The sequence below is a fragment of the Ovis canadensis genome, chromosome 7, assembly GCF_042477335.2.
Source record: "Ovis canadensis isolate MfBH-ARS-UI-01 breed Bighorn chromosome 7, ARS-UI_OviCan_v2, whole genome shotgun sequence".
Taxonomy (NCBI): Eukaryota; Metazoa; Chordata; class Mammalia; order Artiodactyla; family Bovidae; genus Ovis; species Ovis canadensis.
In genome coordinates this window covers 33,050,465-33,077,499 of record NC_091251.1, presented here as the reverse complement: position 1 = coordinate 33,077,499, position 27,035 = coordinate 33,050,465, and the positions used below count along the sequence as shown (strand labels likewise).

Below are 27,035 nucleotides of genomic sequence, written 5' to 3'. Positions count from 1 at the left end.
AAAGGTTCATAACCCCTCAGAGGAAGTTGATCCGGGAGGGGCTTGGCAAAATCACTACTTTCTACTCAAGAGAACTGCAGGCAATACTCCTGTTTTACACACATTGGCTTATGAGCCTCCTGTTGGTGAGATTTCTCTTCTTCGCTGTTGAACAATTTACAAGAATCTAATTTGAGATTCCCCCTATTTTTAGAGGGGCAAATAAAGAAGATGGTTCCATAGTTGAGCACCGTGGGCGCTGCAAACCACTAGTCACTGCTTCTCTCCTTTATTCCATCACAGTTTCCTTTTCTCATTTTGGGCACTGGCAGCTGAGTTTCCCAAGTCTCAACCAGAGAAATCACAAAGTCATCAGACAGTCCCAGACATAAACAAAATACAGAGAACATTCTATACTGTATCTCACTCTCACATTAAAAAGTACTTAAATTACTAACATATCATTGTAAATCAACTCAACTCCAATAAATTTTTTTTTAAGTACTATCTGGTGAGATGGGCACCCCCTAAGCCTTGCTATTCTGTGTTTTCCTAGGAACTCTTTATGATATCCTTGTGTTTCTGGGTAGACGTGAACACATCTGAAAGAAAGAAGCATTATAACAGGTAAATGGCTACAATAAAACAATACAAAAATCCTACGCACTTTAAAAAGATTGTCCAAGAATCCTTAGGACATGGATCAGTTTTGACTTGTTTCTTAGTTCCTATGGTAACAGTAACTTACACATATTAGATGCTTGGTCTGTGCTTTCCAGTCCTGTGGGATAGATACAATGTTTCCTCTATTTTGTAGAGGAAGATAAAAGGCAAGGGGAGGTTGAATAATTTGCTGAAGGTCATGTGCAGCTACTGAGAGGCTCCAGTGCTCATCACTTCACCACCGTATTTACTGGTTTTCACACAAGTATATTCACTTTGTTGCTAGAGTTACTTTCTCCCCACTAATCTATGGCCTCTCCATCTTTTGTTAATGTATTCTATTAATATACATTAGTATAATGTATATTAAGATTTCTCCATCTAGGTTTGATTTCTCCACTTCAGTCTGGTCCAGATTAAGACAATTTATAAACTAAAACAGAGTTGGTCTACTTCAGTTGGGTCCAAGAACAATTCTCTTGGCCCTGATCCATGTTGACTTGAATGTCATGCCCTTGCTTTCTGAGCTATAATGAGAAAAAAGCTATTTCGAGTTGCTGTTTAGGCATTTTACAGTATAATGACCCAGAGTTTGGACATTTGGATAAGGACTTGAATTTAGGATTCCTGCCCCAAATTACCACTTGCTTTTCCTGGGGCACCTTTGAAAACGACCATTTAGAGTTGAACCTGTATAAAGTTAGTGACCTGCACCCCAATCACCTTATACGTAATACGCTCTTGCTAGCCTGTTCACATGTGAACTGGGTCAGAGCACTGCCCTTCTCCTTACTCACTGCCTCCCTTTCCCTGCTCCTGGTTTCTGGGATCTCTAAGTAATAAGTCTTTCAATTTTACTTCCTTTGTGGATTGTACTGTACCTTCAACCAAAACAACTGCAGGTCTTTACTTCCCCAGCTGGGCAACCGAGGGAGTCACTTGCTGATCCCGTGTGGTTGTGCCTCCTCATTTAGCAGGTCATAATCTGCATATTCTTAATTTAATACGCCAGCTACATGTCCCCCAACACATAAAGGGTGCCATTTTCCCTCAGCTAATAAATGGTGCTATTTTGTAAGTTTCTACACTCCTGTAAAATGAATAAAAGGAGATTGCAGTATCTGGATTGCAAAGGACCTAAAAAAATCTCATTAAGGAATATGGTTTTAATCCTAGACCCTCTCCCTTCCCCCACAATCCCCTAAAGGGCTTTAAGGCAGTGAAGCTCTTTTAACTAGATCACTATGGCAATCCCAGTGTGAAGAACAGACTCACCAAAGGCCAAGGGGCCAGTTAGGATGCTTTCATAGAACTCTATCTGCGATGTGGGTCGGTAGTTTGAGCCAGGATGGGTGGGAAACAATGGATGGAACTGATGGATGTGAGTGACTGGATGGGGTCGTGGGAGAGGGAGGCAGGATTGTGGCTGGTTGTTTCCTTGGGGCAACAGAGATGGTCTATTTTTAGACACAGAGAATAAAGCAGGAAACAGATTAAGGGATGAAAGCCTAGTTTTAGCAAGTTTACTTTGAGGTGGGATAGGCAACGTGGCAATCCACTCCAGTACTATTGCCTGGAAAATCCCATAGACAGAGAAGCCTGGTAGGCTACAGTCCATGGGGTCGCAAAGAGTCGGACACGACTGAGCGACTTCACTTCACTTCAGGCAACGTACAAGCCTGAGATTTAGGAGGGAGGTTATGGACAGAGATTAAAGAACGTGGAAGTTGTCAGCACATGGACGGAGACGCGTGCTTTTAGGAGTGCGTCAGGACAAAAGGAATTCTAAGACAGAACCTCGAGGGAAACTGACATTTAGGAGATGGGCCGGGGTACAGGAGCCTGAAAAAGGCCTCAGCAGAGAGCTGCAGGGAGAGCCCAGAGCGTGTACAGTCAGGGAAGTGGGGGCAGGGAGTGCGTCTAGAAGGAGCAGGTGGCCAACAGGGTCAAATGTTAGGGAGAGCCTGAGTGACAGAGGACCAGACTATAGTGACATTAGTGACACGCGAGTCCTGCGTGACCAGCTGAGGGCAGTTCACATACAGCAGCAGAGGCCACAGTTGACTTAAGGCGTGAGCAACCTGGGCGCATAGGTATCTGGCTGTAAAGGGGAGGAGAGGTGACGCTCACTAGCATATAAAGCTGAGGGTAACTACATGTCTACCACGGTTTCCACATCCATCTCTTTCTGTTTTAGATTTAAGAGACTTGAGTCTATTTAACAGCTAAACAGAAGGAGGGAGTGGGGAGGGAGACATCTAACCTACAGGAGGGAGGAGAGGAAGAGAAAAGGCTATGTTTGCAGGAAACGGAATCCACGACAGGTGGATGAAGATAGCTGCCTCGACAGAGAGAAGGATACAACTTCTACTGAGCCAGATAGGAAGGAGAGATGAGGAGGACGGTGAGTTTCCGGATGTGCTGGTGGAAGGGTCTCTCCTGGGGTTTCTGCTTTCTCAGTGAAGCAGAGTGAAGAGTCTGCTGCGGGTGGTGGGGGCAGAGTTGGAGGAGTAAGAGGTTTAAGGAGAGAACAGAAGTCTTCAGCTGGATTCTGGGGAGGATGAGAAAAGAAGCTGGCAAAGAAAACCACAAAAGAACTGCTGGGAGAACAGAGGACCAGGGGCAGCTAGAGACCATGGATTTAGCAGCACAGCATACCCTTCAGCAGGACTTTTCTTTGTAGCAATCAGCTGCCAGGGCGTGGGTGTAGAGAAGGTGGACAGTTGGATTCTATTCTTAGGTTCCTTAAAGTCCTAGGAGATTTTTGTGTCTGGAGAGGAACACTAGCCACCATCTGTGCTTTATTTGTTGTCTAATTTATTTACTTCACAAAACCACTTATGCAAAAATCGTCTATATATTCAAACACTATTTATATAACCAAGTCAAAATCTACACATTTTGCACATCAAATTATCTAAACATTGATCGCAAATTTAAATCTTCCTACACATTTCAGTAGAATCATCATTATAATACGTCAGCTTCTCTACATGTTTCAAACATTTCGGTAAAGCACACATATCTTATAAGGATTATAAACTTTTTTACACTTACACTCATTATAAAAATGGGTTTGTAAACCCAAGAGAAGGACATTATCTCAGTTTAGACCAATTATTGAATTTAGATATCCGAGGTTAAAGCGTCTGCCTCCAACACGGGAGACCCGGGTTTGATCCCTGGGTCGGGAAGATCCCCTGGAGAAGGAAATGGTAACCCACTCCAGTATTCTTTCCTGGAGAATCCCATGGACGGAGAAGCCTGGTAGGTTACAGTCCACGGGGTCGCAAAGAGTCGGACACGACTGAGCAACTTCACTCACGCACTCACTCAGAAGAATATTATCTCAGTGAGATGATGTTTTGAATTGTTAATCAAATTATTAATTATTATCATTAATTATGAATTCTTGGTTGGGACCTGGGAACTACTTGACCTTCTAAGATGATGAAAATATGAGCCAGTGTTTACGTTATATGATGTTTTGAATTGTTAATCAAATTATTAATTATTATCATTAATTATGAATTCTTGGTTGGGACCTGGGAACTACTTGACCTTCTAAGATGATGAGAATATGAGCCAGTGTTTACGTTATACATCACTGGAAATTTTCAAGTCCACACTTTTCCCACGAATTAGTGTGTTATAACTGGATACTTTCTCTTTAATTATTTCATCTTTAAGTTTAATGATTATAACATGCAGATGTCCCAAAGATGTCCATACCCAAACCTCCTGCGTTTAATGGTAAAGGGACATTTTCTATGTAATTAAAGTTACAGGTCTTAAAATAGAGAGCTTTCCTGGATTATCTGTGTGGGCCCAATCTAATCATATGAGCCATTAAAATTAGAGAATTTTTAAAGTCAGAGACATAACCTAAGGGTAGGTCAGAGAAGTACTGTGAGAAGTACTTGGCCTGACCTTGTTGGCCCAAAGATTGATGGGTAGGAAACTCAATCCTGCAACTATGAGGAACTGAATTCTAAATGAGCTTGGGAATGGATCCTTTCAGTTCAATGAAGATGGCAGCCCTGCCTACATGACCTAATGAAACCCCGAGCAGAGAATCCAGTCATGCTTTGCTGGACTTCTGACCTATAGACACTGTGAGATAATAAATCAGTCAAAGTTGTGTTAAGAAATGAACTTTGCGGTAGTTGTTACAGGGCAATAGAAAACTAACACAATAACTTTACTGACATCATTTATAAACTTAGCTCATTTACATTTTTACAAACTCCCCCAATATGGTTGTTTTCCCCAATATCCAATTGCTCCTTCTTTCTTATATAACTCCTGACATTTAGCTGGACATGGCTGCCTGGAATAAGGACTTATTTTCTAGCCTTTCCACCCCTACCCAATGTGGACACATATGACAAAATTATAGCCAATGAGATGCAATCAGAATTGTTGGACTTCCCTGGTGGCTCAGATGGTAAAGCGTCTGTCTACAATGTGGGAGACCCAGGTTCGATCCCTGGGTTGGGAAGATCCCTTGGAGAAGGAAATGGCAATCCACTCCAGTACTATTGCCTGGAAAATCCCATGGACAGAAGAGCCTGGTAGGCTACAGTTCATGGGGTCACAAAGAGTCTGACATGACTGAGCGACTTCATGTTCACGTTCACCTCTCAGAAAGCTTCTTTTAAAGGAAATGGGTGTGTCCTTCCTTCCTCCTTCCTGGGGACTGTAAGGCTGATGTAATGGCTGGAGCTCAAGGGGCCATCTTGGGTCAGAAGGTGATATGCTAAAGGTGGTAGAACAGCAGAAGGGAAAGTGGGCTGTGATGCTCATAAAACTGCCATTCACTCCTGGGCTCTTTATTTGCAGATTCTTCTATGTGAGACAGAAATAATCTACCATTTCGTTTAAGCCAGTATTATTTTGGGTTTTAGTGTTACTGTAATCTGATTATAATTAGTAGGGTAGTATAGAGGCTTTCTTTCCCAAGAAATGAAGGATCATGTTTGAGCAGTGAGCAATTATCTTTTGGATGTTTGACTAATTCATCACCGTGTAACACACTGCTGGAATTTCTTCCTTCCTAGTTGTAATATATGGCCAGATGGTGCCAATCAGTCTCTTTCATTTTTGGTACAGTTCCAATTTTTTTCTGGAATTACTCAGAGCTCTCTTGATCCACCCGTCCCTACTTTTGCAGATAAGAAAAATAAATGTACCTTATGAATAAATATAATATCTGCTATATGTATACTCTTCTACTTATCAAAATTAACTAAAAATATCCTATTATGGTCATACTTCTTCACTCGGTATATTAACTACATTTTTGCACATTGTATAGTTGCTTTTTTCTTTCTGAAAATCACAACAGAGTTGTGGATTTTAAAATTTCACCTTGTTCCGATTAACTATATTATTTTCCTTTTGATTATCAAATTGTCACAAATGCCACAAAGGTCAATTTGTAGAAGCCTATTAAAATTTGCTCCTTTGCCTTCATAGATCTACCCCATACATTAAAAAAAAAAAAATCTTTGCTTTTTGTCTTCACCAATATGTTTGAGGCCTAGGGTCATTCATGGCATGGAACTATTCTCTGAGGGAGCCTGAATCCCTTTAAAGGTGAATAATATTTGAGGCAAAGATCCAGGTGCTAAGAATGCACATCAGAGTTTTCCCTGATGTTTTATGCTACTTTAGTGATAAAGTTTGAAAAAGTAATTGCTTTTGAAAACCACAAATTCACATTGGTATTTCCTATTTAACTCAAGCACTACCAAATCCTTTTTTATTTGACTCTAACATACAATTTTACATGTATTGTCTCTACAACATAGCTCCTTGTATCCTGTAATCCCTGAACCTAGCTGTAACACCATCTTCTCTCTTTAGTGATCCTATAGCATCTCACTGACCATCATTCTCTAATTACTTTACTGACAGAGTCATCCATGCTGGGCCAATGGGACAGAGAGGTGAGACAAAGTTTATAATACTGGCAGGAGAGTGGTTGAAGGGATGCACCATGGAATCCAAGCTAACAGGAAGTCTGAGAAGGAGGATAAGATGCCGTAAATCAGGAGAAAAAAGAGAGGTTATGAGATGTGTGAAATAGGTACAGTGAAGGTCAATGAGAGAGTTGGGAGGAAGGAGGTGGTGGTCAGAGCATGAAGTGATTGAACTTCAGACTATAAAGGTGGAGCAGTTCTAGGAGGCAGCCACAGTCACTGATGTGTTCTATGCCTGCAGACCTACCATGGCCTGCGTGTGACCTACCTCTATCTCTAGCTGTCAAAAGAAGCTCTGTATACCTGCTCTCAGCCAAAGCAAACATACACACACCATGTCTTGGGTGGAGAGATGAGGGCCAGAGTCCATCTGGGATCTGCCACAAATAGATGCCTGGGTTCACCTTCACTGGCTGCCCCAGTGTACACAAAAATGAGTACTGTGTTCAGGCTGGGTGCATGCCCCCTTCCTGTTGCACCAGTCACGGGCTCTTGGCTGCTCTGCTGCCCTCCCTACACTTCTGCTAGTGGCTGAGCCTTCCTCCTTCCCTGGTCCACACAGTGCTGGCTCAGCTTTTGACTGCAATGGCTGAGATCTGTGATGCTGGCACTCCTCACAGGAAGGAGCCTGCTGGGTATGCTGAGGCTGGTCCATCTGGTCCCATGCAGGGGCCTGTCAGGCTCACCTGAACCACCTGTTCCCAAATAGCACCAAGCAGGAAGCAGCGTTGGGGGGGTGGGGGACAGAAAGAGCAGAGTCTGCAAAGTAGCACAGGTCTCCCTACCTGTCAAACCCTGCCCTGATCCGAGGACTGCAGGCAGGAGATGCAGTGGGAGGCTGGGGGGGCAATTGTGGGGGTGGAGTAAGAAGGGCAGGTCCTGAGACACCAGAGCTCTAATCTTCACCTTGGATGTCTGGCACAGGGTCCCATGCAAGCAAGTAGAATAAAAATACAGCCAGAGGGCATCTCTCTCCTGCCTTAAAGACAATACTTCTGGGGCAGAGGGCAGAGGGCAAAGGTCAGGGGCTAGGTTTCCATCCTTGAAAGGCGTGAGTCTTCAGAGTGGGAAAATGAGGAAGCCAGAGAAGCTTGAATATTTCCAACCACCCAGCAGGTTCCCTCGACGCAGGCGCAGAGATACCCGGTCTCCAGGGTCCAGGGGCAGTAGCACAGAGCTGGTGGCTGCCTCCCGGGTCACATCTGGATCGTTGGCAAAGGCTGAGACGACAGGCCATGTGTTCAGCATCAGGCTCACCTGGGGAGGGGAATCCACTTAGCACTTCTCCTTGGCCCTTGGCCCAGGAACCCCACTTCCCTCCTTTTCTCCACCCCCAGAGAGACACTCTGGAAGCTGGGGCTCAGTGCACCCTCCTGGATGACTAATAGGTGGCCAACATTGGACTCTGTGCCTCCTTCCCAATCTCTGCTAAGCAGGCCCTCCCCCCTCTTGCTTCTGGCCCTCCAGGATATAGGTTAATGGAGGTGTGACTGGGGGTCCCCTGCGCTCCCCTCCTCCCTCCCCCTCCTGAGCCAGAGATGGGACAGGGCCTAGGGTTCAGGTCACCTGGACAGTTTGGCGGTTGTACACCTTCACCACATGGAACCGGAAGCTGTAGACACCCCGTACAGGGGCCACGAAGGAGCCAGAGGTGCGGTCAAAGCCACCTCCCTCGTTCACCAGGACCTGTGGGAAGCAGACCCTGCTAAGTGGGGCTCGGGGATGCTTGGGGCTCTGAGAAGCCACAGCACTGGGGGAAGGGGCAGTGAGTAAGGAAAGGAAGGGGTGGCAAGTAGACTAAACAGGAAGAATGGACAGATTTAAAAGAAATGATGAGAAAGGGAAGGAAGGTATGGTGGGAGTGAAGGGAAAGGAGACGGGCAGCGGGCCCCACAGCAGAGCCATTTCCTTAGCAGCAGAGTGGGCTTGGACAGTGATTCCAGGCCTTTGCAGGGTAGGGGGATTACCTGGTCGAAGTAGATGGCTCCACTTGTGCCATTGCCGATCTCCCCTGCTGGCTCGTGGTGGTGGCTGCGGACTGCAGCAAATGCCACTCTTCCAGGGGGCGCCTCTCCCAGGGCTGCTCCCCCTGGCCCTCCTGCAGCAGCTCTGCTGGGCTCACAGACCACCAGGCACTCGCCTTCCAGGAGGACTGGCTCTGACCCCTCCTGGGCCCACCCAGCCCTCAGGGCCAGAAGTGTGAGGGCCAAAGGCAACCCCAGGCTGAGTGAGGGACCTGGCGGACAGTGTCGCTTTGTTCCCAGCATGGCTGAGTGGCTCTGTGACCCACGAACCTTCTCTTTCTGCTCCTCGGTTCTTCCCGCCTCTCCCCCAGGCTCTCGCCACCCCTCAACCTGCTTCTCAGCTCTCTCTCTGGGGCTCCTGGTCACCTGGTCTCGGCGTCTCTCTCTCCATCCCTCTCCATGCCCCACTACTCTGTCCTGCCTCTCACCCCTGCTATCACTGCAGTTCCCGCCTCCTTGGCAGGGCACAAAATGACAGCAGTTGGGCGTTAAGAGGGAGAGGAGAAATGAGACAGCCAGACAGGAGGGCTACAACCAGAACCCCAGGGCAGCCCCGCCGGAGAGCACTGAAGGCTGGAACCGGGACCACTGGGTGTCTGAGTGAGACTGAGTGCACGTATGCGTGTGTGAGTGTGTGCAGATGTGTGACAGCCCCTTCCTCTTCACTCCTACCCTCTTCAAAAATCCTTCACAAGTCAGCAGCCCTCTTAGCAGTATCTTTTCCACTGTTGGAAGAAAGGGAATGTTCTTGTGTTTTCCCCACAATTGTTTTGGTGGAAAGTGCTTGGGTCAAGGGTGTCACTATCCTGTGACCGTGGGCCAGTCTTTTTCTTTTCTTAGTCTTCTATGTCATCATCCGAAGGGACCGGATTAGTCCCTTTAAGGCCCTCTTCACCTCCATCTCTCCCTGAAGTGGTTCCTCATTCCTGAGAAACAACTGCGCCGAGCCCCTGAAAACTCCGAGGAGCGAGGAGACCCGACCCGGAAGGCTCGGAGCCAGAGCGGGCGAGTGGGCGGGGCGGGGCGGGGCCGGGGGCGGGGCCCCGCTGGGGCCAGGGCCGGGGCCGCGGCCGGGGCTCGGGCCGGGGGCGGGGAGCAGCTGGCGGCTGGCGGGGGCGGGGGCGCGCTTCGGGGCTCGGTGCTGGCCCATCCCCGGGAGGGGCCCAGCTGACTCCGCCCCCGGCCAGGAAGTGACTCAAAAAACTGTTTGTGATGTGGGGAAGAGAGGTCCCCGTTGGGTGAGGAATCGGAAAGGCCCGCCCCGACTCGGGCCCCCCGCCCTTCTTCCCTGGGCCGGGGGCGCGGGCGAAGCTGGGGCCGGCGGGCACCGAGCGGCGCCGGCGGGACCGAGGCCGCAGCGGGCGGCGAGGCGGGTAGGCGCGCTCTCCCCCGCGCCCGGGCGGCGGGAGCCAGAGGGCGCAGCGCCGAGCGCAGGCGGGGGGCGGCAGCCGCCAGCGGCTGTGGGCGGGGCCCGGCTCGGCCCCTCGGCCCAGCGTGGGGCGCGTGGCGCGACCGAGGGGGGCAGCAGGGGGAGGGGAGGAGTGGGAGTGGCCAGAACCTTGGAAATGGCCGACGAGGGTCCCCAGAGGAGAACCCAGTTCAGGCCCCGGTGAGGATTCATCTCTAAGAGGCCGTCTTGGACCCGGAGGTTGCAGAGACCCGGAGGAGAGGGACTCTTTGTCGTCACCTGTCCACTCCTTCTGGCCTCCAGACCCAGCTGGATCCTCCTCCCCGTTCCTGCTCAGGGCTGTGGTCGTCATTTTCCCAAGGCCACACGGCCATCCCAGATAGACAGCCTTGTTTATTCGTGACTTCGTCTCCGGGGAGAAGCCCCCCGTGTCCAGATAATCTGACATTCCCTCCCTATTCCAACTGGACTGAAGTGGTGGTTACCTCCTGGGTTGTTTACAGGTTTGATAACTAGGTGCGACCTGTTGCTAGCTGGTTAGGCCAGGAAACCAAGATTTGCGCTGAGGGGACATCAAGGCTCTGAGCTGCTTTCCCTTTTCCCAGGGTCGGGCGGCCAAGCAGCCATGCCTACCTGGGGGGCCGGCTCCCCGTCCCCTGACCGCTTTGCGGTGTCTGCGGAGGCCGAGGACAAGGTGCGGGAGCAGCTGCCCCGCGTGGAGCGCATCTTCAGGGTGGGGATGAGCGTCCTTCCGAAGGACTGTCCTGAGAACCCTCACATCTGGCTGCAGCTGGAGGGCCCCAAAGAGAACGCCAGCAGAGCCAAGGTGAATGCTTCTCCTTGACCCTTCCGGGGAAACGATGACTCCCTCCCCCGAGGAGGCCGGAGAGAGGAGGGGCTGGGGAGGATCTTCACTTCTTGCTTGTCTCACTGGCCCTGAGCTTTGACGAACTTGCACATTCTCTGTCCAGAGTTTTGGTTTCATTTCTGCTGTAATGACCCAGGTTCTGCCAGGGTTTGGAAAGAAGTGATTCAGGTCAAATCAGTTTGTACTCTTGGGGAGGATAGAGATAATCTGGTTGGGCAAGCAGGCCCCACCAAGGAATTCACTGTGTGGTGGAAGCCCACATTGCTTCCTCTAGAGTTAGTCAGGGCTTCCAGTAAGGCACCACCACTGAATACTATCCTTGTAGTCCTAGTTTCAGTTTCCTTATCTTTAAAGTATGAATAATAACAGTATCCACCTCACTGAATTTACTGTGAACGAGATAAAGCACGTAAGGCATAATGCATGATCTCTGTAAAAGTTAGTGTTGATGATCCTTACGATGGAAATATGCAACATACGTACACACACATAAATGTTTAGAAGAGACAGCCTTTTAACCAATTACTTATAACAATATCTTAAGTTGAGTCGAGTTCTAAATGGAAATTCAGCCACAGGTTGTTAACTGAAAAGGGAAAGAAGTGAGTTTCTCCATCCTCTTTTAATCCCCACCTTTTTCAGGATCTATAGGGCTCCATTTCTCTGCCCAGGCATCCTGGAGCTCAGGAGACAGCAGTGGGCCAGAAGAGGCTATGGGACCACTTAAGATTCCAGCAATCTCCTTTTTCTTCCTACCTGCCTTCCCTCCCTTTTCCCCCAGGAGTATCTGAAGGGTCTCTGTAGCCCGGAGCTACAGAATGAAATCCACTACCCACCCAAACTGCACTGCATCTTTCTGGGAGCCCAGGGCTTCTTCCTTGATTGCCTGACTTGGAGCACATCTGCCCACTTGGTGCCTGGAGTGCCCGGCTCGCTGATGGTCAGTGGCCTGACTGAGGCCTTCGTCATGGTCCAGAGTCGAGTGGAGGAGCTGGTGGAGCGGCTGAGCTGGGACTTTCATCTGGGGCCATCCCCTGGAGCCTCTCAGTGTGCTGGAGTGCTGAGAGAGTTCTCTGCCCTGCTGCAGGCCCGGGGGGATGCCCACACAGAGGCCCTGCTGCAGCTGCCCCAGGCCATCCAGGAGGAGCTGCTGAGCCTGGTGCAGGAGGCATCCCGGGGGCAGGGGCCCCAAGCATTCCTGTCCTGGGGTTGGGGGGGCCCAGGTCTGCTGGGCGCTCAGCAGCAGGGAGTCAGGACTCCCCTGGGTGACAGTGGAGTGTCTCTGGACACGGGACCTACAGGGTGGCAAGAGTCAAGGGGAGAGAGACATGCCGTGGAGAAGGAGGGGACAAAGCAGGGTGGTGCCAGGGAGATGGATTTGGGGTGGAAGGAGTGGCCCGGGGAAGAGGCCTGGGAGAGACAAGTGGCCTTCAGGCCACAGTCGGGAGGAGGAGAGGCCGGGCAGGCAGGGCCTCCAAAAGGGAAGGCCCTGGGGAAGGAGGTAGTGCCCCAGGAAAGAGGAAGGCTCGGGGTCCAGGGCCAGCCTCCTGGTACCCAGGGCCCCTATCAGAGGGCATCTCAGCTCCGGGGAGCCTCCCTCCTCCAGCGGCTCCATAATGGGGAAGCCTCACCTCCAAGAGTGCCCAGCCCCCCACCCGCGCCTGAACCCCCGTGGCACTGTGGAGACCGAGGGGACAGGGGAGACCGAGCAGACAAGCAGCTGGTTGTGGCTCGAGGCCGGGGGTCTCCATGGAAACGAGGCACCCGGGGGGGCAACTTGGTGACTGGCACGCAGCGTTTCCAGGAGGCTCTCCAAGACCCTTTCACCCTGTGCCTCGCTAATGTGCCGGGCAAGCCAGACCTCCGCCATATTGTCATCGATGGCAGCAACGTGGCCATGGTGTGAGTACCTGGTGGGGCTGAGGGTCCCAGGGAGGGGATGAGGTAGAGGTGGGCAGTTGTGTTCACCCTGGGGACGTGTGCCAAGCGGAGGGCAATGCAGCCAGGCTGCCAGGTCTCCACTCGAGGGCCCTTGAGTGCTGACCCCTTCCCACTGCAGGCACGGCCTCCAGCACTACTTCTCCAGCCGGGGCATCGCCATTGCCGTGCAGTACTTCTGGGACCGAGGCCACCGCGACATAACTGTCTTTGTGCCTCAGTGGCGTTTCAGTAAGGACTCCAAGGTCAGAGGTGAGTTGGGCCTGGTCTCTTGTGTCTGGGGATGGGCCCTGAGTTCACCTCGGGGATAACCCCATTGTGCGTCTCTGTTTCTCTAGAGGGTCACTTCCTGCACAAGCTGTATTCCCTCAGCCTGCTCTCCCTCACACCCTCCCGGGTCTTAGATGGCAAGAGGATCTCCTCCTATGATGACAGGTACTTGCTTCTCTCTTGTCCACAGACTTGACATTCAGGGAGCCTGGTGGGAGACTGAGGGGGAGACAGAAGCTCTGGCCCCTTCACACTAAGACTTGAGTCATGGGAAAAGGGCCGCTTCTCCGTGTGCCCCTATGTCTGGGGAGGTGAAGCTGCCCTGCAGACAGGATGAGATGGAGGGTGAACAACTCTGTTTCATCCTTCACTTTTTTACTGATCAAACTAAAGGATGCTTCGTATTTATATTAATAGTGCCTTACCATCTAGAAAACACTGTTTTAATGGAAACATGGGAAAGCTGGTGGTACGAATAGCTAGCTGACAAATGCCTCTTACAACCTAGATGTCCAAACACATAGAGAAATTCTCCAACCTTCTGGGAAAACCAGAGTAAATGATCCAAATAATGATAAATAAAGCATGGATTCCATGCATAATACGGCTGTACAAAACATGGTATTTAAAAAAAGATAAGTGAAAGATCAATGGTCTTAGAATTTGAAGGTCTGAATTTGAGCCTCAAGTTGCATAGTTATTGTAGATTCTCTTAGTGGATTAACCTCTTTGTCTTAAGTTCCTCTTCCATTCATTCATCCTCCTTGTGAATGTCAAAAGAAGCTAAGGTATGTGCTTGCCTCACTCAAGGTGCTCTGCCGGAAGACAGTGATATTCGTTAGTTTTTCAGGGACTCAATCAAGTGTGGCAGGGCGTCTTATCTCCATTGTACAGAAATGGAGACAGACAGAGGGTTGGAGTAGTTAGTTCTCTTGGCAAAGGCTATGACGTGGCAAAGGAAAAACGAGAACTTAAAGCTGCTAGATGGTTTAATTGAAGAACACAAGACACATTTCCTCCCTGGTGTACAAAGTGTGGGAGACAGGTGGATCTTATTATTCTTATTTTTCAATAGGCTTTTTTCCCTCCCTTTGGCTGCATTGGATCTTTGTTGTGTCAGGTGGGGTCTTAGTTCCCCCAACCAGGGACTGAACCCTCATTCCCTGCATTAGATGGTGTATTCTTAACCACCGGACCACTAGGGACATCCCATGGGTGGATTTTAAAAGCTAACTAACCCATTTGAAAAAATTACAGTGATAAGTTCTTTATTCTCCAGGATTCTGAATTTTAAATTAAAAGAGTTCCCAAGCTGTACTGATTATATATTTTGTTTTTTCAAATACTTAGCTTTTACTCCCTAACAGGTAAATGGTATTCTACAAAAAAGACAATTCATGTTCTCCCAGTGCAGTTCTGTTTTAGGCCTAGATTTCACAGGTTATCCGAAATACAGAACCTTCTTTACATGCCATATTGACACAATTAAAACTGAAGGTTGTCACTTGTAATAAATTTTGAAGGCACGTGTCTGCACAGTTGTGTAGGTCCTGACAGGCAGAGGCACAATATAAATTTTGTATTTTGCCTAGTTACAGTGGCATGTAGCACAGACCTACTGAATACTGGAGAACAACATACGATCTCATGTGGTAATAGTACAGTTATCCTTAATTTGAAAATACCTTTTGTGTATTATATGGTACCCTATATATTTATAATGTCATCTCTTTGTTTCCCAGATAGAAGCTCAGAAGCAGACATCTGTCATACTGAATGCTGGTTAATGGTCCCCTATATACCACACTAGGGCTTCCCTGGTGGTCAGACAGTAAAGAACCACCTGAAGTGCAGGAGACCCGAGTTCCATTCCTGGGTCAGGAAGATCCCCTGGAGAAGAGAATGGCTACCCACTCTAGTATTCTTGATGGGAGAATCCCATTGACAGAGGAGTGTGGCGGGCTACAGTCCATGGGGTCACAAAGAGTTGGACACGACTAAATGACCAAGGCTATACCACACTGTTTTTCAGATACTGACTGCCTGTGGGGTCCTAGGTGTCTGGGCTGCTGAAGGAGGCAGGAATCAGGGAAGACTGCATTCATGACTTCAAAAAGCCCAAAGAAACTATAAATCAAACACTACAGAACTGAGAGGAAAGGGATCTCCCTTCTGGCTGGGGTCTTGTGGGAAAGGAAGGATTTGAGAGTTTTTGTTGATTGACAAGGATATCGGATGCACTGGATCTCTTGGTTTCTAAACCTGTTAAAAGACTTATCTCATGAGTTCTACCCCACTCCTGTGGAATCAGAATTATTAAAATGGGGCCCAGGCATCTTTTTTTTTTTTGACGTTCCCCTTGTGATCCTATCAGTGAGGTCTGGTTTCCTTCCAGATGGAGGGAACAAAGGGAACAGTTTGAGAAACATGAAAGTCGGACAGTGCAGGGCATGTTTGAAGAACAAGGTGAAATCTGATCGTTGGTTTTTGGCAGGAGCTATGAGTGCATTAGGGAGGATGGGGAGAGATAAGGCAGTAAGAGTGGCTTGGAGCTAGTTGCTAGGCCTTAGCTGCCAAGCCTGGGATGTGGAAACATCTGGTAGATAAAGGGCAAGTTTGGAAGACTTGTGTAGGGGAAGAGCATGTTCTATCAGGGGAGGAGAGGCTGGAGGGTGGTAAATGGCTGGGGGCAGGAGACCGCCTTATCAGGAGGCTATGCAGTGGTACCTCAGTTGCATTGTCCAAGTAGTGCAGGTGGTAATGGCAGGACTGGAAATGAAGGAAGCGGAGTGGAAGGCCTCAGGGGAGGCGCATGAGGGATCTGTCACTGATTCAAGGGGCAGCGGGGAAGAAGCCAGAGCCAGAGCCAGGTCTTTCTGTCTCATTCTGACAAGACACAAAGTGTTGTGGAGGGTTGTGGTGACTGGAGGGGTTGCTCTTGGGAGACCATGAAAGGGTTCATCTTTGTTTCCTTTCTAACCCATGGCGCCTGTATCCAGTCAGTCATCTGGTGGTTGGTTCAAGGTGAGGGGCCAGATCTCCATCACTGGAAGTGCGTCACGGGAGTCAATAACGCGCTCTGGGGTTGGGACCTTGGAGAATCCCAATATGGCTGCTGTGGTTTTCGAGACAGGTTCATGGTGAAGCTGGCTGAAGAGACCGACGGGATCATTGTCTCCAACGACCAGTTCCGGGACCTGGCAGAGGAGTCTGAGAAGTGGATGGCAATCATCAGAGAGCGGTGAGGGAGCCCTCCCCTGAGAACAGGGCACAGACTCAGACTTTTCTCTAAAGCCAGCTCTGCCCTGCCACCGGGTGAGGACTCTGGGAAGGGGCTGACACTGCTTTGAAGGATGGTAGCCGGCAGCTTCTGATGGTGTTGGTCTTCGCTGTCTGGGCGGTGGGCAAGGGGCCCTCTGTGACCACACATTCTCTGTGCCCATCCAGCCTGCTGCCTTTCACCTTTGTGGGAAACCTCTTCATGGTGCCGGATGACCCCCTGGGGCGAAATGGCCCCACCCTGGATGAGTTCCTGAAGAAACCAGTCAGGTAATGCCCTGCATGCTCCTAGGCAGCCCTGCTCTTGCTCTGCAGGGCCTAGCAGGCCTGGAGAGTCGGGTGAAAAATGACTCAATCCAGGCCAGCTTTATCCTATAGTAGTTCAGGTTGCCTGGGCTTTGGCCCAAGGAATCCTGACGCAGACCCTTCTGGCTGGGAAGGAAGCTCCTGCTTCCTGTTTCCCCTCATCAGTGTGTTGGACGGAGTTATTTACGGAGTTACTTGGTAAATTGTTGCTTTTACTCCTAGCTGGTTGCGTCGAGTACGCCCTCTGCTGGACAGAAAGTAATTATTAGACTAAAGCTAGATTCGCCATCCGGTTCCAAAGGAACCAGCCATCTTCCCTTCAGAAGTGGGTTGATACTGCCACTCGGTGGTCAGTTTCTAGAACTTCAGGCTCACTCTAGGATGCTTACCAGCTCATTCTGTTCTCTCTGCTTCTTCCTAGGGCACCGGGGTCTTCTAAGCCTCAGCATTCTGCCAGGGGCGTCACAGAGCACAGTAATCAGCAGCCGGGGAGAAAAGAAGAGGAAAAAGGCAATGGTGGCATTCGGAAGACGCGGGAGACAGAGCGGCTTCGGCGCCAACTGCTGGAGGTGTTTTGGGGCCAGGATCACAAGGTGGACTTCATCCTGCAGCGTGAGCCGTACTGCCGGGACATCAACCAGCTCTCTGAGGCCCTGCTTAGTCTCAACTTTTGAGCCTCACCTGGCTGAGTGGCTGCCCCCCCGCTCAGCTCCAGTCTCACCCAGTTCAGCTCATCCTGTGAGGTTCCCTCTGCTGCTCACACCCCTCCCCAGTCTCCCCCTGAGTTGGTGCTTTGTGTCAGGGAAGTTCTGAGGAAGAGCATTCGTATGTGAGGAATGCTCTGGTGTGGAGCACTTTGGGGACAGGTCCATGACGTGACCTGATCTCGAGTCAGGACCTCGACCAGCTCTCAGGAGGTTCTTCTCAGCCTTAACTTCTCAACCTTGCCTTATGCAGGGTTTCTGTAGGGAGTGGGGGCTGCTGCAAGGGGTGGGTTCCGGAGATTGGGACTGCCTCCTCCATGCCGAACTGGGGGTGGAGGCTAGGGTAGGTGGGAGGGGAATGGAGAACAGGTGGCCGGGAAGCTAAGCCTTTCCTCCTTGTGGCTGCTGCTCTGAAGGCCAGAGGACAGGGATGCTTCCCAGGCCTGGCTGGGCTCCTGGGCACACCAAAGGGAATGCTGGCCCCTGGAAAGGCTAGTGTTCCGGGGTCTGGGTCACAGTGGAGCAGCAGCGAGCTGGTGGAGAAGGCAGAGGGAGGCTTGGCTTCTGGTCTCAGCTCTGCCTGCCTGTCACCTTGACCGATCTTGGTCTTTACTTCTGCCTACAAGATGGGGGTAAAAATGCGTTGGGAGGAGAGATGAGAACGTGGAGGAAAACCCTTTGGACGAAAGGTACTTGGACCAAGTCTCAGGTGTGTCTGTCTGTGGTTGCACAGGCTTCTTAACCAGAACCTCACTTTCAGAGAGCTGAGGGTCCTCTGTCCCCAGGGCCTGTGCCCTGGATTTTAACACTGCACCCTCAGTATAATGTGCCCTGTAATGGCTGCATCCCTTTTGGGCAACCCTCCCCCCCAATCCACATTTACAGAACAGGTGATTAGGGTGACTGCATTACCAGTAAACTCTCAGGGTTTGTTCCTCTCAACGGCAGCTCTCCTGTTGCATCCAGGTGTTTGTTTACAGATGAACGAATGTGTCGGGTGGTCCCAGTCTCTGCTTAACGCACTTGCTCGAGTGCTGAGCAGTCACCAAACCGATGAAGCCATGTTCTGTGAGGACAGCGATCGTGTGACCCGACCCCAGCATTTTCTCTACAGGACAGATATATCGCATAAAGTGAATCCCACTTCTGCTCTGTGTGTGCGTGTGTGCAGATGGGAAGGGTCTACAGAGGTTGCACCTAGAGGAACTAATCTGGAAAATGACAATGGAAGGATCAGAGTCGGACCAACTGCTGTCACCTCAGGACTTTCTTTGTCCACCTTGGTTCCTACATGTCGTTGTCCTGTATCTGCTTGTAGTCCTCCAGTGCCAGGGAATCTACGACCTCCGAGGCAGCACATTCATCCATAGACAGTACCAGTCAGTCCTTCCTTCTGTGCAGCGCTAAACATGCTTCTGTTACTTCTACCTTTGAGGCCAGTCGTTCCCTCAGGAACAGTACAGAGCCAGGCAACTTCCTAGAGTCCAAGACCGGATAAAGAAGCAGGACAGGTGCCTCTGGGTTCAGAGCTGTCTGAGCCTTGCAGCAAGTCCCTGGACAAGGCTCTCTTTTTAGGCTCTGATTTCTGCTGCCTGAGTGATAACAGGGAGTTGAAATCACCTGAGATCCTCATACCAGCAGCTAGCATGTGGAGATGAATGATGGAGGACGCCCTTGGGTCCCGGTGTTGCCACCCTTCCCCATGGCTGAGGCGCACACTGAGCAGGGCTGGGGGCAGTCGTATTGGGGAGAGACTAGTTGGGGCGGTGACAATGATTCAGAGACAACCCACAGTCCCCTCAGAAGAAAATAAATTGGTTAACATGGTCTGAATTGGGAGCTAGGGGAATTACTTCTAGTCAAACTGTGGCAGAAGTCAGGGTTGATAGAGGGAGATGGTCCTCGATGAATACTTGGGACTTTTTTCCCCCGAAATGTTCAAGTTTGTAGTTTTTGATAGGTTCCTTGTACCTTTCACTTTCAATGCTGGTGGATGTGCAGTGGGCTTGAGGTAACATCTGCCCTTTTGTGCTAGGGACTCTGGTTGACTGAAGCGGCCTGAGATGAGAGGCAGGTCCTTAGCTACCGACAGTCCTAAGCTTTGCACAGCTTTGTCCTGCTGCAGCTTGATGAACAGGCCAGTGTGTGATTGTTTATCAATTCACTGCTGTCCAGTGACAGGCCAGAGGCTGTCCTAGACTCTGGCCTTGTTTCTTCCTCTGCTGGTACCCTAATAGCATTGTGTGAACAAGTATGCAGGGTGACCACTCCGCCCACTGGAAATGGATCACTGTCCCTCTTGTCTTCTCGCCTCTACCTTTGTTATAACCTTGTGCCTCAAATCTGTTGCCAGCTCTTTTGGCAGTCAAGGGACCAAGAAGGGAGATGTTGCACATTACCATTTTCAAAACTCCACGTAAAGGAAAGGGTCATCTCAGGACATTCCTTGAAATAAATTTTAGGAGAATCTAGAACAAGAGATGAGCTGAAGCTAGTCAATTAATTTGTCTTTATTGCCTAAACTGCAAAACATTCTCTGAATACCAAGAAGGAGAAATGGGGCAGGAACAGGACACACAAGAAGACCAAACATATTTATCTATGAGGAGTTGAAGGTCCCAACCTGATGCAACTGTAGCCCTGAAATAGCAGAAATCTCTATAAGATGGGGCAATGGGACAGTGAGCAAGAAAGAGGGCTTAAGGACCAGATGGTTTTCAGTCTCTAGAGGAGAACCCGAGCTTATGTAGTCTCTCACCAGCAAGCCCCTGCTGAGTAACAGGCCTCAGGCCCTGCCTTGAGCTTCCTGGTTTAGGCTACGACTTCCTTCAAGGCAGCCCCCAGCTCTGGGAAAGAATACTGGTAGCCAGCAGCCAGTGTCCGCCGTGGAACCACCTTCTGGCCCTCCAGCAGCATGACGGCACGTTCTTGTCCAAAGACAGCTTGTACCACGGCAGTGGGGAGAGGGATGAAGGCTGGGCGGCCCAAGGCTGTGCCCAAGGCCCGGGCAAACTCAGCATTGGTAGTGGAAGAGGCAGGAGCCACTCCGTTCAGGATCCCCTGCACATGGCTTGTTTCAAGGGCATGGGCCAGGATTCCCGCAAGGTCTCTGATGTGAATCCAGGGGAAGAACTGGTGACCTGAGCCAATGGGGCCCCCCAGGCCCAGGCGGAAAGGCAACAGCATATGACCAATGGCACCGCCTCCACGACCCAGCACAACCCCTAGAGCAGGCAAGAAGGATGGTATAGGGAGGCCCCTCGACCTCCAGGCACCCCCACTGCTCCTCTCCGTTTTTCCTTCATCACTCTTTACTTATACTGACTCTGTGGCAGGTGAGGGCTGTGGCTCTCTTTGGGCTGACCTGCAGGTGAGTCAGCCAGAAGTGGTGGCATCTCCTGTGAGCTCAGCTTCCCTTATCCCCACCCTCTCCTGGCCCAGAGAAGATACCAACCCTGTCTGATACCCAGACCCCTTGTTCTCACCGGAGCGCACCACCACTTGGCGTGTAGAATCTCCAGGAAGCCTGGCTGCAGCTTCCCATTTGGTTACGAGGTTGGAAAAAAAGTCGAAATCCCCTCCTGGGCTGTCCTCGTCGTACTCCGCAGTCAGGCTGGGCTGGTAGTAAGCTGCCGGAGGAATAGCACTGGTTTGCCCTGGGTGTCCTTTGTCTCATCTGGCCCGTTGCAGTCAAGGCTCCCCTTACCTCACCCTCCTTGGTACCTTGGGAATCTCTCCATGGGTAGTCAGAGCCATGGATATTTTCCCCTACAACTTCTCCATGAGCTGACCTGTTCCTGCCTTGGAGTCATTCTTATCTTTCATTAGAGGGCTAAGCTGAGACTGCTAGTGTGCAGAAGCTAAAAACAGACTTTGGTGCCAGGCTGCCTGAGTTTTAATCTCAGCTCCAAAATTATTTGTCACTTTAGGCAAATTACATAACCTCTCTGTGCCCAACTTTTACATCTTTAAGAATAATACCCATCACATAGGTTTCTTGTGAGGACTATATGGAATATGTGCAAAGCACTTAGAATAGTGACTAGTGTATATGTACGTGTAGTGTATATAGTGTGTATGTGTAGGTATGTATATCTACCCTGGTGGCTCAGTGGTAAAGAATCTGTCTGTAATGCAAGAGACGTGGGTTCAATCCCTGGATCGGGAAGATGCCCTGGAGAAGGGACTGGCCACTCCAGTATTCTTGCCTGGAGAATCCCATGGATAGAGGAACCTGGCAGGCTACAGTCTGTGGGGTTACAAAGAGTGGGACACAACTAAGCGACTAAATGTGTGTGTGTGTGTGTGTGTGTAAAATTTGGTCCCAAAGTCAAAATACAAAAACTGACAATTCTGTTCCTAAAGCTCTGTCCTATGAGAAATAAGGGGCCTGGGAGTAGGTGGGGCTTTCTCAGGCACTGGGAGCAGTGCCACTCCTCTCACTTTCTCTGAGGTCCCCATTTCTCAGTGAAAGTACACAAAAGTCAGGAGAAATATGGGTGGAATGAGGCCCTAGGTAGTTCCTATACCTGGAAAAGGCCAGCACTCTGGAGCCTGAGCTACCCCTCAATGTACTCCCTCCTTTCCCTGGCTAGTCTAAAGGCTGGTGACTTGGGGGGCATACCTACACCTGTGACTAAGGCCCAGGCCTGGGGGGGTTGTGGGGCCTTGGCTATGGCTCTAGCCAGTGTTTGGGTGGTCTCCAGGCGGCTGCTGAGAACTTCTTTTTGAAAGGCTGCATTCCACCTGCAGGAGAAACATGCGTGCATGCACGCTCAGTCATAGGAGAAACACGGGGGAATAAAACACCACTAAATACACGCACATACCCTTCCTTCCCTCTTTCCCTGGAGCCCACCTATGTCCACACCTAGTAAAGCCCTCATTGCGGCTTAGAGAAACGGTCCACCTCTCCTGTAGAGGGAAAAGGCACAGGTACTTGGGGGCATCCTGAATGGGGAGTACGGTCCACTGACTGGGAAGAAGGGCAAGTGAGTGTGGAGGAGAGGGTGAGGGAACGAGTAGTTCGGAATATGGGTTGAGTTCTCCACCTGCCAGCCCCAATCTCCACAGCTCATAGGTTCCCATCAGAATCGGCCCTCTGCTCTGAAGAATGTCGGCTTCAGGGCCCGGCTGACCTGCGGAGAGGGTTGAGGATGTTCTCTCCCGCCAGGTTGACTGCAGCATCACAGCGGGGCAACCCCGACGTCGTGAGATCATCCTGTGGGAGAAAGCACACACGGGCCTCGAGGCCTCGCTCAGCGCTACCCAACTAACCCTTCTTGCCAAGCCTCCAGAATATGGACATACCCACGTGATCCGATCTGGCCCTGGCTTTCGGGAGATCAACGTCACTTCGTGGCCCCTGGCCTTCAGCAGCTGGGTTAGGGCTGTCCCAATGAAGCCCGTCCCGCCACCTGATCAGAAAATACGAGGTGTTTATCCGCCCCGGGGGTGGGGGGGCCTTCCGTCCTCGCATGTGGCCCCCTTCTCTGGTGCCCTTCCATCTGACTTCAGCCTTCTCCCCTCCTTTCTGCCCCCTCCCCGCGATGCGTGCACGGTGAAACACAGGGTTTAGGGAGATTCGGTCCCTAGCGCTTGGAGGCAAAGGCCAGGTAGCCTGGGCACGAGACGGTACCCTTTCTCAGAAACAGTCTCCTAAGCCCTCAATTTCTGGCTGTATCTTCTTGTTATAAACCTGCCCCCTCCCGCCCCCACCCCTTTCCGGCCCTCCCTCACCCACGAGAACTCTCATCCCGACCACGACCTAACGCGCCTGCGCAAGGTTTAGAGCGTGCCTTTTCTAGGACGCCGCTATAGCCTTTTGCGCATGCGTTTTTCCGGGACGCGCGCTCCCCCTGTGGGGCGGGCCGGATTGAGGCTGGGCGTGGCCCTGCCTGGCGACCCGGAAGAATTCGTAGAGAAGGCGGTATTTTTCATTGCAAGGCGTGGCTGGGACCAGACTAGGAGGCGGGGCCGGGGAGTAGACTGAGGGGACAAGGCAAACAGGAGAGGAGGCGGAGGAGGGAAGATTTTAGCGTAGAAAAAAACCTTTGACCTAAAGCCCGAAGCTACTCAAATCGCCGAATTCTGGATGTCTATTCAGTTAGATGGATCAGTAGTCCAAGAGAATCTGTCCAGCGGTACAATGGATTTCTTTCTGCCCAGCCTATTATTTTACCTTTTCTTCTGCCTGTTCCAGCTCCTTGCTGTCGGCATTTAAACGTCCTCAAGTTCTCTTCTACTTAAAATAATCCTTCTCCAGCACTGTTCTTCCTCTGCTAATGTCTTTATAATCAGAGTTCTTTAAAGAGTGGGGTCCGTTTTCTACTTTTACTTCGCAGCCTCTCTCGCCAAGATCACCAATTTCCCATGTGTCACCAAAACTAACGCCTAGTTTTCGTTTTTCTTGACCTCTGCATCGCTGGACACTTGTTGACTCGTCCCTCCCTTTAGAAATGCTTGTTTCTCAGCCTCAGCAAAAGTCTCACTCTCGTTTGGGTCTTTTGCTTATCTTTATTCAGTCTCTGTTGCTTGCCCTACCTCCAGGTCTTAAAATGTTGATATTCCTCGAAGCTGGGTCCTAGGATCTTCATCTCTTCCCATTTTGCACTTTCTCCCAGGTGTGTATCTCGGGGAACTCAGTTGCCAATTTTTAAAAATAAGACTTCCCAAATCACCTGCGACCCATAGGAGAGCCTGAGAGCTACTAAATTGTATAAAAACTTCCCATTAGATATCTCTTCTTGGATATCTAAAACTGTTGACTTTCAGTTCAGTTCAGTTCAGTCCCTCAATTCAATTCAGTCGCTCAGTCGTGTCCAACTCTTTGCAACCCCATGAACTGCAGCACACCAGGCCTCCTTGTCCACCACCAACTCCCGGAGTCCCCCCTAAACCCATGTCCATTGAGTTGGTGATGCCATCCAACCATCTCATCCTCTGTCGTCCCCTTCTCCTCCTGCCCAAAATCTTTCCCAGCATCAGGGTCTTTTCCAGTGAGTCAGCTCTTCGCATCAGGTGGCCAAAGTATTGGAGTTAGAGCTTCAACATCAGTCCTTCCAATGAACACCCAGAACTGATCTCCTTTAGGATGGACTGGTTGGATCTCCTTGCAGTCCAAGGGACTCTCAAGTCTTCTCCAACACCACAATTCAAAAGCATCAATTCTTCGGCGCTCAGCTGTCTTTATAGTCCAACTCTCACATCCATACATGACTACTGGTAAAACCATAGCCTTGACTAGATGGACCTTTAAGTTAACCTTAAATTAAATAAGGAGGGTGACAATATACAGCCTTGACTTACTCCTTTTCCTATTTGGAACCAGTCTGTTGTTCCATGTTCAGTTCTAACTGTTGCTTCCTGACCTCCATACAGATTTCTCAAGAAGCAGGTCAGGTGGTCTGGTATTCCCATTTCTTGAAGAATTTCCCACAGTTTGTTGTGATCCACGTAGTCAAAGGCTTTGGCAAGTCAGTAAAGCAGAAATAGATGTTTTTCTGGAACTCTCTTGGTTTTTCGATGATCCATTGGATGTCGGCAATTTGATCTCTGGTTCCTTTGCCTTTTGTAAAACCAGCTTGAACATCTGGAAGTTCATGGTTCAGGTATTGCTGAAGGCTGGCTTGGAGCATTACTTTACTAGCGTGTGAGATGAATGCATTTGTGCGGTAGTTTGAGCATTCTTTGGCATTGCCTTTCTTAGGGATTGGAATGAAAACTGACCTTTTCCAGTCCTGTGGCCACTGCTGAGTTTTCCAAATTGGCTGGCATATTGAGTGCAGCACTTTCACAGCATCATCTTTTAGGATTTGAAATAGCTCAACTGGAATTCCATCACCTCCACTAGCTTTGTTCGTAGTGATGCTTTCTAAGGCCCACTTGACTTCATATTCCAGGATGTCTGGCTCTAGATGAGTGATCACACCATCGTGATTATCTGGGTCGTGAAGATCTTTTTTGTACAGTTCTTCTGTGTATTCTTGCCACCTCTTCTTAATACTTCTGCTTCTGTTAGGTCCATACCGTTTGTGTCCTTTATTGAGCTCATCTTTGCATGAAATGTTCCCTTGGTATCTAATTTTCTTAAAGAGATCTGTTGACTTTACTTACTAAATATCTTCTAGATCCATCTATTTCTATCTGTGCCACCATTACTCACCTTCAAGTTATTAATATTATCCTCTTTGATCTATTTTCTGCAATAGTCTCTTTAATAGATCTCTGTTTTTGCCTGTTTTTTTCCTCTCCAAACTGTTCCACACACTGAAAAGCTGAATGAGTTTTAAAAAATATGTGGGAGGAACACTGTGCAGCATAAATTCCAGTTACAGAGTTCCTGAATGTTCTGGATAGACTTGAACTCATCTTCACTTTAATGCGTTGTTGAGTTAGCTAGAAAATAAATCTCCAGAGACTAAAAACAAAGTGTGTTTTGGGACTGAGGCTACCTTGTGGGTTGCCAGACTATCTTTGTAACCCAAAGGCTTGGTTGCCAGACAGTGCCTGGGAAGAGGCAAGGGTGAGGAGCTGTGGGGAGAAGCGGAGGAGTGTTTGCTAAATCAGGTACCTTTAGACCACAGATTCAGGAGGGTGGAGGTCCATCAATAGCCTCATGGAGGTGAGGTGAGAATCTCTTCTAGAGCTTTGTGCCCCTTGTAGGAGGGGATATACATACAGAGTGGGACAGCACTCTGATCCCAGCCACCACTCCTCCCCTGGGAGGCTGATGGAGAGCAGGCTTTTAATGCCTTAAAGATGTTTTTGTTTGGTGTTCTGGGGATTGGTGGGTCAGCTTCTCCTTCTTCTTCAGCCTCTGCTTTGACAACTGATATAGTTAGATTAAACGGTTCGCAGATCTCACAGTCTGTCTGACACATTGGCAGTTAAAACATTCAAATGTGAGCCAGATAACAAGACATGAGAAATTTCCATCTGCACATCTGGGTGGAAGGGCAAGTGCAGCTGGTGCCCTTCAGGAAGACAAGGGTCCCTCCTGAGTCTGTTGTAATCATAAGGACTTCATTCATTGAAATGGAACTGTTTCCCTCACAGTTGCTTCCTGAAACAGCAAAAGGAGCTGAGCACAGTCCCTCTGGGTGGTCAGGCCATCACTGTGGGGCAGGACAGTAATTCAGGACTCAGGGAGGTATCCTTCCTTTAGCAGGGGCTGAGGCAGGACAGGATGGGATGTTTGCTGGTGGCTCTGCATCTTCCCTGTGCAAGCTCTAACTGTGTGAATGCCCTCTTCATTTTGTTTGGGCAACTTCTCTCAGGCTCTTGGATGTGACTTGCTAAATGCTGTTCACACCATCATTTCACGTAGTTTCTGATTAAAATATGATAGAAACAATCAACCAAAATCCTTACATGGAGACCCAACAGATAGAAGACCATAGAACCCCTCTGGTCTCCCTTTTTAACACAGTCTCAGACCCCAGAGTTTGTGGTGATAGAAACAGTGTCCTCTGAGCCTTACCCTCTGTGCAGATGCCAACTCTTCTCCCAGGGCCATACCTCCTCTTCTCTTCCCTCCATGGAGATATCTAGATGCCACCCTCTCTAGCCAGACCACTATCCAGATATCCTTTCCCAGTGGGGCCTTACTCT

The 27,035-nt window shown here is 49.8% G+C and overlaps 4 protein-coding genes across 12 annotated transcripts; 1 reads left to right on the top strand and 3 right to left on the bottom strand.

The window, feature by feature from the left end:
- Nucleotides 1-252: 252 nt before the first annotated feature.
- CBLN3 (cerebellin 3 precursor) lies at nucleotides 253-9,172 on the bottom strand. Of its 4 annotated transcripts, XM_069597690.1 has the most exons (5): nucleotides 8,594-9,172; nucleotides 8,193-8,312; nucleotides 7,770-7,883; nucleotides 1,918-2,079; nucleotides 253-581 (listed from the first exon to the last, which is right to left on the bottom strand). In XM_069597690.1, the coding sequence occupies exons 1-4, from the start codon at nucleotides 8,891-8,893 to the stop codon at nucleotides 1,957-1,959; spliced, it is 657 nt and encodes a 218-aa protein (XP_069453791.1). In that variant the 5' UTR covers nucleotides 8,894-9,172; the 3' UTR covers nucleotides 253-581; nucleotides 1,918-1,956. The 4 variants fall into 4 exon arrangements, 3 of the variants coding, with proteins under 3 accessions (XP_069453791.1, XP_069453790.1, XP_069453789.1); XR_011258430.1 differs by lacking the exon at nucleotides 1,918-2,079 and having other exon boundaries at nucleotides 7,412-7,883; nucleotides 8,594-8,987; XM_069597689.1 differs by lacking the exon at nucleotides 1,918-2,079 and having other exon boundaries at nucleotides 8,594-8,987.
- A 398-nt stretch (nucleotides 9,173-9,570) lies between these two features.
- On the bottom strand, nucleotides 9,571-10,410 carry LOC138444044 (basic proline-rich protein-like). The gene has a single exon (XM_069597384.1). The coding sequence runs from the start codon at nucleotides 10,408-10,410 to the stop codon at nucleotides 9,571-9,573; it is 840 nt and encodes a 279-aa protein (XP_069453485.1).
- Nucleotides 9,730-18,571, top strand: KHNYN (KH and NYN domain containing). 6 transcript variants are annotated; one of them, XM_069597681.1, is made up of 8 exons: nucleotides 9,730-10,023; nucleotides 10,664-10,884; nucleotides 11,708-12,828; nucleotides 12,986-13,116; nucleotides 13,203-13,299; nucleotides 16,268-16,375; nucleotides 16,582-16,683; nucleotides 17,141-18,571. In XM_069597681.1, exons 2-8 carry the CDS (start codon nucleotides 10,684-10,686, stop codon nucleotides 17,391-17,393), a joined length of 2,013 nt encoding a protein of 670 aa, XP_069453782.1. In that variant the 5' UTR covers nucleotides 9,730-10,023; nucleotides 10,664-10,683; the 3' UTR covers nucleotides 17,394-18,571. The 6 variants fall into 6 exon arrangements, with proteins under 6 accessions (XP_069453782.1, XP_069453784.1, XP_069453787.1 ...); XM_069597683.1 differs by having other exon boundaries at nucleotides 9,841-10,023; nucleotides 11,569-12,828; XM_069597686.1 differs by lacking the exon at nucleotides 9,730-10,023 and adding an exon at nucleotides 10,085-10,259.
- A 1,344-nt stretch (nucleotides 18,572-19,915) lies between these two features.
- Nucleotides 19,916-23,265, bottom strand: SDR39U1 (short chain dehydrogenase/reductase family 39U member 1). Its single transcript, XM_069597687.1, has 6 exons — nucleotides 23,163-23,265; nucleotides 22,734-22,840; nucleotides 22,562-22,644; nucleotides 22,048-22,169; nucleotides 20,909-21,052; nucleotides 19,916-20,647 (listed from the first exon to the last, which is right to left on the bottom strand). The coding sequence occupies exons 1-6, from the start codon at nucleotides 23,176-23,178 to the stop codon at nucleotides 20,235-20,237; spliced, it is 885 nt and encodes a 294-aa protein (XP_069453788.1). The 5' UTR covers nucleotides 23,179-23,265; the 3' UTR covers nucleotides 19,916-20,234.
- Nucleotides 23,266-27,035: the final 3,770 nt, after the last annotated feature.